We start from the raw sequence: 10943 nt of genomic DNA, 5'->3' as shown, positions 1-10943 counted from the left end.
CACTCCCTAAAAGATCAAATAATACATATGACAATGTTTTCAAAATTATGAACTACTATGTAAACACATTACCGATTGCTTCAGCTTTGTGGATTGATCACTATAGGTACACCTCAAAAACCTTTTTATGATGCCCTCTGCTGATACATCCCATGTGGTAAAGATATTGTATGTGAGCACTCCTGTAAAAATTCAGGCAACAGAGTTCCTGTCTGGAGCCCACCTGCCAGTCACAAATTTTTTGCCAGGATGTCAAAATCGAGGTTCTCCATTCTGTGGACACCACCAGAGAAGGGTAAAATCTATCGGCTTCTTTCCCATGCAACAAAAATACTCTGTAAAGTTTTCTGCCTCAGTGACTGACACACGTGCTGTCCATCTGCAAAAAGATTGTCCTATCCCCTTGCAACCTCTTGCTGTGTTCTGACTACACCATGACACATTTTCAAGTTGTTAATAAGGTGGGCGGGCTGGTGGAAGACCCTCTTACATTCAGAGCACTTGAGGGGTCTCTCTCCAGGAGAAAGCCTAAGGTGCTGAGAAATGTTCTGACGGGAGGGTTTTCAACAGTGACGGCACTCAAGGGGCTTCTCTTGGGAATGGAGCTGGTAATGTTGAGTGAGGTAGGATGGTTGGCTGAAACACTTCCCACACAGCTGGCACTGGTAAGGCCTCTCCTGAGCGTGAATCCTGTAGTGCTGGATGAGGTGTGAACTCTGACGGAACCTTCTGCCGCAGTCGCAACACTGACAGGCTCTTTCTCCAATGTAGTCGTGCTGTCGCTTATATCGAATCAAATACATCTTGTTTCGGGGCAACTCAAGCGGCAGGGCCATTGCTACTTCGTGGGCTTTGAGATGCTGGAAAAGATGCACAGCCTGGATAAAAGCTTTGCCGCACTGGAAACACTCGTGGTAGTCCTGACTCTGAATTCTCACGCGGCCGTAGACATCTGCACGCTGGGTCAAGGACTTCCCATCTGAGTGAGTCTTCTGATGTCTGGTGAGGTGTAGCATGAGGTAGAAGGCTTCCCCACACTGTTTACATACAAACGGCTTCTTCCCCGTATGGATCTGCTGGTGTTTCTCCCGGCCTGGTCGGGTACTAAAATTTCTGTCGAAAAATTCACATCTGTAGTGTTTGTTCTCTTGGAGGAAAAATAAGTTGTGGGCCAGCTGGGACCTGGTGCAGACTTCAGGAGTAGTGCGCTCCTGGGGATCCTCTCCAGGAAGACTCTCCGATGGTTTGTTAAGTTCCAAGCTTTTCTCTAGTTGATCACCCTCGTGGCTTCCTTCCTGATTAAGGGTCTTCGGGTCACTCATTTCTGTGGGACTCAAAACTTCCGCTGGCTTGACCTGTTGCGACTCCAGGGGATCATCAGAAGACTCTCCTGTGTGGGTATACCAGGAATCACCTGCCTCCAAATCCTCTATTCCTGCCCCCGAAGATGATTTTTCTACAGGCAGGCTTTGCTCTGGAGTTAGATCTTTGGTTTCTGATTGCTCCTCCCAATCTAAAAGAAATGTAAAAGGCCCTCTACTATTTTTACTCAGAGAGAAACATCATTATAGTAGAAACAGAAGAAAAAGACCAAAAATTACAGAAGAGTACAGAGGTTTGAGTTTTCTGGGAACCTAAGGAGAGAGTGGGAGAAGGATGGAGAAGAGAGTAAGTAAGGACAGGTGAGGGTGAGGCAGAAGAGACCACCTAGGAGGACTGAACACTGACGAAGATGCTAGAGTCACCGACAGGAGAATGAGAAGGAAACCAGAGAAGAGGTGGGACTGGGGCTTGGCTGAAACTTCCAGACCATGCTTGGTACACCACTGCTCTTTGGAGGAACTAATATAACTGTGGCCATAAAGGGATTCTATTGTCAGGTCAATCTGGGCAATACTGTATGATGCAAGTCAGCTTTCACTCCTGTAGGACTCTTCAGATCCCTAACCAGCGTCTCAGATCTCAAAGAGGGGAGATATAAGAGGTAGCATTTCTCTAATTAATCTTGTTAGGGAACACTTTTTTTTTTTTTTAAAGAACCCCTATTATCATAATTCTGTAGGACTACTGAAGAAACAGTGGAGTACACCGGTCAACAATCTCTCACTCAGAATAAAGCAAGAGAATTCCAACTCTTTTCTTAGTTCTCAATCTCTCGTTTTACCCATTCAACTTAACATTTATTAAACGTCGATTTTGAGCAAAGTGTTATCCAAATGGATGTTCATAAGTCTGTATAAAGACTCTAATCAGGCTATAAATGTACAAAAGGAGAGTTTGGGGAATTAATTTCTTTTGGGAACAGAAAAAGATCAGGGAGGGGAAGGCATTAGGGCTCAGCAAGCATTTAAGTGGGTGGCAAGCTTATTCTGAGCAGACACTGAACTATGAAAAGTAGAGTCCTGGGGAGCAGTAATACAGGGTTCTGTTAGGAGTATCTATGAGAGATGAAGCTGGATGTGACTTTTAGGCCAGACTGGGACGGATTTAAATGTTTTGCTAGAAGTCTGGATTTTCTTTTGAGAGTGGTTAAGAACCTGATCCAAAGTCTGTGCTTTATAAAGTCAACTCCCTGAGTGGGGCTGGAAAGAGCAGTGGTATCACACCAAGGTTTTCGCTTGTCTCAGTGAGAGAGGAAAGACCTCTGATTTCTAGCTGTCAGGGGAAAGGCACAAATGAATGTAGGGGCTTGAACACTAGAGGACAGGGAAACTGGCCTCCCTGGAACTGAGCAGGAGAGAAGAGATGAGCTGCGGAGAGGAGATAAAAGAAGTACTGAGTGAGAATGATGCGGTGAGGCCACATGTGCCCCTCACATAAAAGCACCTACCAGCCTTCTCTCTAAGCTGAGTGGGCTTTGAGGACCAGCTCCCAGCCCCTGCTCACTGAGCAGGGTTGTCTCCCCAAGATTCCGGTCTCACTGCTCACCTTGACATGTCACTGGACTCCCATCTTCCTCCCTAGCACGTGACTCCTCCTCTTCCAGCTGTGAGATAATGTCAGGTTTAGGGAACTGGTACCCTGTTGAAGAAGGAGACTTATAACTTGGGGGTTCTGTCCTGTACCCTCAGGAACTCCACTCCCAGCCTGGTTTCTAAAGACTCTGAGATAATAGGGAAAGTGCAAATTTACACACAAGAACAATAAAGCCTGTTTCCAAAGATTTTGCCACTAGGGACATATGCCAATGTCTGGAAACAATTCTGGTCATCACAGCTTACCGAGGGAGACCAGGTTCCTGTAATTTTCCAGCATCACCTCCCGGTAGAGGTTCCTCTGAGAAGCACTGAGGTAGGGTAATTCCTCTGGACTGAAGTGCACAGCCACATCCTCGAAAGTCACCAACTCCTGAAATGCCAGACATACTCCTAAATGATTGAAATCCGGAATTATCCCAAAGAGGGGAAAAGTGCCTGATAAGAGGGGACTGACCATGAAGCAGACATTCAGACAAGCAGAAAGACTCTAATCCAAAGGTTTCAGGGACTTAGAAGCGTATCTTTCCTTTAAGTCTTTCTCATTAAAATGCTTTCTTCTCTGCAATCATCCTCTGTTTTTTTTCAGTCTTCTACCTTTATGGAGACTTTCAATGGCTAAGTCAAAGATCTCTCTTGGGAAATGTCACACTTTTTCCAATATCTTTTGGTATTAATTTCTAACATAATTCCACAGTGATAAGAGAACAGACTGTATATGATTTCAATACCTTCAGACCATGAAATTCTTGCACTTTGTTTTATGTCCCTGGATATGTTCTAGTGTCTCCTAGTTTATAGTCTATGGGAACTTGAATAGAATTTGGATTCTCTTGTTGTGTGAAAACTACATAAATCTGAATTCTGTTGAACTGGTTCACAGTGCTCTTCAGATCTACTATATCCTCCTACTTTTATTCATTCTATTAATTTTGAGTTTGATATTCAAAGTCCAACTAAAAATCTTAATTTATCTACTTAAAAATAATTGTAATTTATAGTGGAACTTCCCTCATAGCTCAGTTGGTAAAGAATCTGCCTGCAATGCAGGCGACTTGGGTTTGATTCCTGGGTCAGGAAGACCCCTGGAGAAGGAAATGGCAACCTACTCCAGTATTCTTGCCTGGAGAATCCCATGGACAGAGTACCCTGGCAGGCCATGTGTCCATGCGGTCACAAGAATTGGACACGACTTAGCGACTAAACCACCAACCACCACATAGTGGAACTATATGTAACTTTGTTCTGGACTCTCCAAGACTCCTGTAAATGTGTTATCATACTTTCATAATTTAAAACATAAAAAAAGAAAGAGAAAAAAGAAGTATATCTTTCTTTGGTCTTGAAGTCTGAGAGAAGTAGGAGCATTTCTGAGAGAGCTCCTGCTGCTAATTTTTAGAGATTTGTGTTGGAGGAGAAAGATCCTTTTAAGTTCCTTTATAAAGAGAGAAAAATGCAAATAAAAGCTGAGCAGTATACCTCAATTTCAGGAAAAAGAGACAATTGGGTTAAAGTTCTGGTTCTAAGTTTAAGAGACAATTGTCTAAGACACAATTGAGTTTAAGTTCTGGGTTTAAGTTCTGTGAGTGTGGATAGGTTAAGCCTCAGTGACTCATCCATAAAACACAAACAGCTCATAAATATGAAGAGACAGCCAATCTTATTATAACAAGAAAATGCATTTCAAAATGACAAAGTATGACTTTATACCCATTCAACTGACAAAAATTAAGAAGTCCGACAATACCAAATACTGTCTGGAATGTGGACTCGTGGTGGTGGTGGCGTAGTTGCTCAGTCATGTCTGACTCTTTGAGACCCATCCACTGCAGGCAAGCTCTTTTGTCCATGGGATTTCCAAGGCAAGAATACTAGAGAGCGGGTTCCCATTTCTTTTCCAGGGAATCTTTCAGACCAAGGATTAAACCTCCAACTCCTGCACTGCAGGCAGATTCTTTACTGACTGAGCCACCAAGGAAAATCTTAGAATGTGGACTTTTGAGACCTCTTAAAAGATGCTAAAAGTGAAGCTGCTCAGTTGTGTGCGACTCTTTGCGATCCTGTGGACTGTAGCCTACCAGGCTCCTCCATCCATGGAATTTTCCAGACAAAAGTACCGGAGAGGGTTGCCATTTCGTTCTCCAGGGGATCTTCTCGATTCAGGGATTGAACCCAGTTCTCCCACATTGCAGGCAGATGCTTTACGTCTGAGCCACCAGGGAAATATAAATTGGTAAACCACTTTGGGTCCAGAAATATACCTATTCCTAGGTACATCTGCTCGTGTGTACTGCCTTATAACCTCCAAAATCTAAGACAGACCCAAACATTCATTTACGGTAGAAGAGAGAAATGTATTATGATTTTGGGGCTCCCCAGTGGCTCAGATGGTAAAGAATCTGCCTGTAACACAGGAGACCCGGGTTCAATTCCTGAGCCGAGAAGATCCCCTGGAGAAAGGAATGGCAACCCACTCTAGTATTCTTGCCTGGAGAATTCTACGGACAGAGGAGACTGGCAGGCTACAGTCCCTGCCGTTGCAAAGAGTCAGACACAACTGAGCGTTCAGTTCAGACACTCAGTCATGTCTGACTCTTTGCGACCCCATGAACCACAGCACGCCAGGCCTCCCTGTCCATCACCAGCTCCTGGAGTTTACCCAAACCCAGCAGATGGTGATTTGGCCAGATTTTCCTTAGAGAAGGAACAATAGTGAGGGTTGTTTTTGCAGTCAGTTGAACAACAGGTAAACAGGGTGGGCTGGTGAAAACCCTATTTCTTTCTTTTTTTTAAAATTTATGTATTTGGCTTTTCTTCTAAGGAGTAAGCGTCTTTTAATTTCATGGCTGTAGTCACCATCTGCAGTGATTTTGGAGCCCAAAAAAATAAAGTCAGCCACTGTTTCCACTGTTTCCCCATCTATTTGCCATGAAGTGATGGGACCAGATGCCATCATCACTGAGTGACTAACACACATATAATCACACCACAGAATAATAATAATCATCCAGTAATAACAAACTAATTACAATTACATGCAACATTCTTGGTAACAGAAGGGTGAATGTAAAAAGCAGGTATTGGAAGACTACATAAGACTATGATACCCATTTCACTAATATACATCTTTTGTGTTTTCATGGAAACATTATGCAGATCAATGAACTAGAGAGCATGTACTGACTGCCCAGCTTCTATAGAGGGGTTTATTTGGCTCACATGTGTTTTTTATTCTTTCTTCAAAATTTGCCAACACCAAAATATTGGTGTAATTCATATTATTTGGATTTTTTTTACTTCTTTTTAAAAAATCAGAAGATCTAGAGATCTGGGTTCACATTCTCACATGGCACCATTAGCTGAAGCTGAGTCACAGCTGCCCCTTTGATGGGGCAGGTGCCCCCCAGTTTGTCATAATCCACCCACTTACAAGCTCTTTTATATTACCTCAGCAGTCTCTGTGGGCATCTTCACTTGGGATCCTTGACATGAACACTGTAGGGACAGAGGGCTATTATCAGGAACAGATCATCTAGAACGTTTCTCAATCCTTTTCCCCTTATCTCTCCCTCAAGGAGCATATTTAAACACTTTGTTTTCCTAATTGTCAAACGCCTTCCCCCACCCATCAATTTTTTTCTAAAGGAAGCACAACATGTTAGCTTCTTCTAGGTTTCAAAACATGATTTAACAAGAACATTAAGGAGCAAATTTTTAAAAATTCACAACAGTTATTTCATATATAAAAAGGAGCATAATAATAGTACAAATCACACGAGGGTTGCTTTGATTAAGTCAAAAGTGGAGATAAAATGAAATAATAAACAATGAAAAATTTACTCCTGAGATAAGAAAAGAGAGAAAACATTAAAGATATGGTATGTAGGGGTGGCAGTAAGTGTGAGAAAAAGCAGGAAAGCAAATACAAAGAGTCAGAAGAAAATTCTGATACAGAAACCAGGGAAAGGCTCAGTTAGGTAAAGTTTATATAAAGACTTTAAGGAAATGAGGAAGTTTAATTAGATAGGGGAGGTCTGGAAATCAGAAAGGGGAGCTCCTCATACTGGAGAACTAAGTCAGAAGAAAACCTGACTCACCTGAGATGTAACAAATGGTTTACTGTCAGACATCTCTGTGTCCTCCTTTTGGTGTTCATTGGTGTTTCTCTTTTCGGCAAGAACAAAGTTCTGAAGAGAGAAACCTAGAAGGGAAAGGAATGACCATAGCATTGAGTCCAGTCTGGCAGCACCCACAGAGACAGTAGCCTGCCAATCCCTCACCTGCCATGGGCGGAAGCAGCACTTCCTATGACAAGACCAAAAAAACATTTCACAGCTCAGTGTGGCAATTCCAGAGAAGAGGTTTGGTTATCTCCCACCCCTAAATGCTTCCATTGATTTTCAGCGCCTTCCAAATAAAACAGAAGTTCCCTCTTTATTCGTATCAACGGTCCTAGCTTCACCATCCATTTAGTCACCAGGGAACCTCAGTTTCTCAATTGTAACATGAAAATTATGATAATATCTCTAATTCTATGGGCTCCTGTAAGGATTAAACATTACATATGTGAAGCACAAAACAGGCCTTAAAAAAAAAAAAAAGAACACAACAACTCTTATTACATCTTTTTCACTCAGGGATCTAGAAGACGACCACCACCTTCCCTTACGAAACCTGAAGTCCTTTCTTGCTTGTGGTCTCTTTCCAAGAGTATCTTTCACTATTCTGTAGTTTCTTTCTCATACCCTAGCAAGCTCTTTCCCTTCCCTTGAATTCCAGCTCCATCAAAGGTGGTGCCTTTGACCAAGTTTAAAAATTCTGTGGGACAATATGCCCTACGTCCACTGAAGGCAGTATAACAGCCATGATTAACAAGAGGACAGACTGGAAGCAGCCACAGGTCTGAATCCTGACTGCCAATTACTATTAATAATTGTGGACCACAGGCAAGTTGGGCTTCCCTGGTGGCTCAGACGTAATCCCTTGGAAAAAGAAATGACAACCCACTCCAGTCTTTTTGCATGGAGAATTCCATTGGTGAGGAGCCTGGCAAGCTATGGGGTCAAAAAGTCAGACACAACTGAACGACTAACACTTTCACAGGTAAGTTATTCAACCTCCCTGTGCCTGTCTTCTCATTTGTAGAAGGAGGATAATACCTATTTCAAGAACTACTAAGAGAAGTAAAGCACTATTATAAAATATTTAGAATGTAGTACATTTTAAGTGTCCAATATGTTTACTATTAGCATCTTCACAATTCTTTTAATGAATGCAGGTGCACACAATTGGACTAATCATAATCCTTGATACATCAGCATTCAGCCATACAAGACCCTCATGTTTATTTCAAATTTACTTGTTTATATTTTTCAATGTAATCAACCCATTCCAATGGTCCACATCCCAGTCTTTTCCCCTTGCCTTTCTCTCCTTGTCTATATATATATATATATATATAATATAAACATTGCTTTGTTTTTAGTATCAATTTCATTCAGCTTTGTTTTTGGTATCAATCTCATTCAAAGGGCTATTAGGAGTGAATGGCTTTCTTCTATCATCATTGAAATGCCCTTAGTTCCAGTCTAGTAACTCTGAGTTTCTAAGAGACCAGTCAAATTTTGACAGAATTTAAATTTCAGGCCTCATATCTCCCACATTGCATGCCCTCTTTTTTTTTTTTTTTTGACTGTGTATTGTTTTGTGTTGACACTAAAGTTTAGGCTCAAAATGAAATGTGGAAGGGCAGGGAACAAAGCAGAGAGAAGGCATACTCTTAGAAAATAGCATTAAAAGCAAAAACCAAACTTCAAGTTTCTTTCATTTCACATAAGATTAGGCAGATTAGACTGGAGATTATAAAATTCATTCATTCATTCATTTAACAAGTTTTTATTTAGCTCCCTCTTACATGCCAGGCATACAGCAAATGTTCAGAAAGTCCCTCCTCTCACCTTCCTCCTCACATACTTGGATCAAGTCTGCCACCAGGTCTCCTGCTTCCTTGCTGCTCTTGGGCTGTTTTGACCTCACCCATATCTGAACTTTCTCTGGCAAGATGTTCAGAAACTGCTCCAGCACTAGCTGCTCCATAATCTGCTCCTTGGTGTGGATCTCTGGCTGCAGCCACCGCCAGCAGAGCTCCTGGATTTGGCTCACAGCTTGGTGAGGCCCTGTCACCGACAGGGATTGAAAATACCTAAAGTTCTGATGAGAAACTCTCAGAACCTCTGGGTTTCTTATGGGCGTGGTTTCTGGATTTTCTTCTTGATCATGTAGATGAATGAGCTGGGGATTCCTCAAGATTTCATCCAAAACCTCTTTCATGTGGAGCATTTTTACAGCTTGACCCTTCAAAGGATGGAGATACTCTAAAAGGCAGGCCGCTTCAAAGCACACTGTTGTGGAAGATGGTGGGCTGGAAGATGTGGAAGATGAAGAAAAGAGTCAGAAACCTTAGGATCTGCAGAAATTACACAGAGAGACTCACAAATGGTTTGCACAGTTTAACTGGACAGTAGAGGTTATGTGAATCAAAGGAAGTTACGTCGTTTCACACAAATGCCTAAATGAATATTCACAGATTTGTACATCTACAGACAGGTTGTCGCCTCAGTCACAATATCAGGTCTAGAAGATCCACAGACACGGGCTAGAAAAATCTCAGAAACGGCACTGAAGAGAAGAGATTTGAACTCCAAACCACAATGAACTGAACTAACTGATGAGCCACGTAAGAATATCATTTTAAAAATGAGTTAATACAAAATGAGGAAAGATCGTTACATTCATCCTACAAAGGACTGGATTCCTATGCAAAACATATAAAGAAATCATACAAGTCTGTAAGAAAAAGGCAGCGATCAGTTAAATATTGAAATATATTTTCTTATTTCTTTATTTACACATTTTAATTCTTTAGCTAGAAGTTAGTCTGGGATAACATATGACAGGACTGTAATTTTTTCTAAATAGTTTTCTGCCTACCATCAATTTTAAATTTGTTATTACTTCCTTTTTTTGGATGTATGATACCCCCACTGAACTGAATTTCTATCTCTACAGGCTGCAGTATAAGATTCTGAGAAAGGAGTAGCAGAAATGAGTGTGAAATCCTGGCAGCCTGTCTCCCTAGGCTAGCCAGGTCCCAAGCTACAGCAAGAGTCACAATCCTTTCTCCTCACCCAGAGAGGGAAAAGTAGGGATAAAAGCAGCTAATGTTAAATACTTGGGAAAAAAAAAAAAAGCCAGAGAGTCCCTAAAACACATATGAGTGGTGGTAGGTTCCTTGATTTCAGAGTAAGGAAGAAATTCCAGAGAAAAGGGGACCAGAGTTGGGAGAAGGGAGTGAAGACCAAGAGATTCCAGGTGGGCAGAGGCTGTGGCAGGAGGAAGCAGGGACTGAAGGGAGCCACCAAAAGAGAAGTGCTGAGGTATGGAGCAAGGAGTAAAGCAAGGCCAGGCAGAATGCAGAGCTGGAGCAGAGCAGGAGGAGGGGGGCAAGGTAGATAGGAAGAACCAATCTGGGCTAGGAGAGGTGTCCAGGGAGTAGGCACCCAGAGAGAAGGGGTGGGGCTGAGGTAAAGGAGGAGCAGAAAGGAGAGGCAGAACTAAGGAGAGGAAGGGGGTCAGGACTGAGGGAAAGAATATAGAGAGGAGAGGTGCGAGAGGTGGAGGAGGAGGGCTGAGCGAAGAGGCACAGGAAGGAGCGGGAAGGACGGACCAGGGCCAAGGCGGAAGTAGGGGCCAGCAGGAAGGCTGAGAGGAGGTAAGGGCTGGGAGAGCAGAGGTGGGCCAGAGGAAAACGCAGATGAGGGTGGGACAGGAGGGAAAGGGGGAGCTGAATGAAGGAGAGCCTCTGAGGTAGATAAACGGGAGCCTGGAGAGAGGCAGGAGCAGGACAGAGGGGAGGGAGAAAGGCCGGGCCAAGGCTGAGGGCACTATCTTGAAGGGAGAGCCTAAGGA

At 42.8% G+C, this 10943-nt stretch overlaps 1 protein-coding gene across 1 annotated transcript; it reads right to left on the bottom strand.

Moving 5' to 3' along the window:
* Positions 1 to 563: 563 nt before the first annotated feature.
* ZIM2 (zinc finger, imprinted 2) lies at positions 564 to 9314 on the bottom strand. Its single transcript, XM_010858051.1, has 6 exons — positions 8933 to 9314; positions 7073 to 7176; positions 6423 to 6470; positions 3222 to 3348; positions 2929 to 3021; positions 564 to 1513 (listed from the first exon to the last, which is right to left on the bottom strand). The coding sequence occupies exons 1-6, from the start codon at positions 9312 to 9314 to the stop codon at positions 564 to 566; spliced, it is 1704 nt and encodes a 567-aa protein (XP_010856353.1).
* Positions 9315 to 10943: the final 1629 nt, after the last annotated feature.

Source organism: Bison bison, unplaced genomic scaffold, assembly GCF_000754665.1.
Source record: "Bison bison bison isolate TAMUID 2011002044 unplaced genomic scaffold, Bison_UMD1.0 scf7180017864383, whole genome shotgun sequence".
Lineage (NCBI taxonomy): Eukaryota > Metazoa > Chordata > Mammalia > Artiodactyla > Bovidae > Bison > Bison bison.
Note: the sequence above shows the minus strand (reverse complement) of the source record. Positions and strands in the feature narration are given on the sequence as shown.

Excerpts from the sequence above, each read along its gene's own strand:
- ZIM2 (XM_010858051.1), bottom strand. The coding sequence starts at position 9,314 with ATGCTCCACATGAAAGAGGTTTTGGATGAAATCTTGAGGAATCCCCAG. Across the intron at positions 7,177-8,932 it reads CCAAGTATGTGAGGAGGAAG|GTTTCTCTCTTCAGAACTTT; the intron begins GTGAGAGGAGGG and ends TTTCCCTTCTAG. Across the intron at positions 6,471-7,072 it reads AACCATTTGTTACATCTCAG|TGTTCATGTCAAGGATCCCA; the intron begins GTGAGTCAGGTT and ends CTGTCCCTACAG.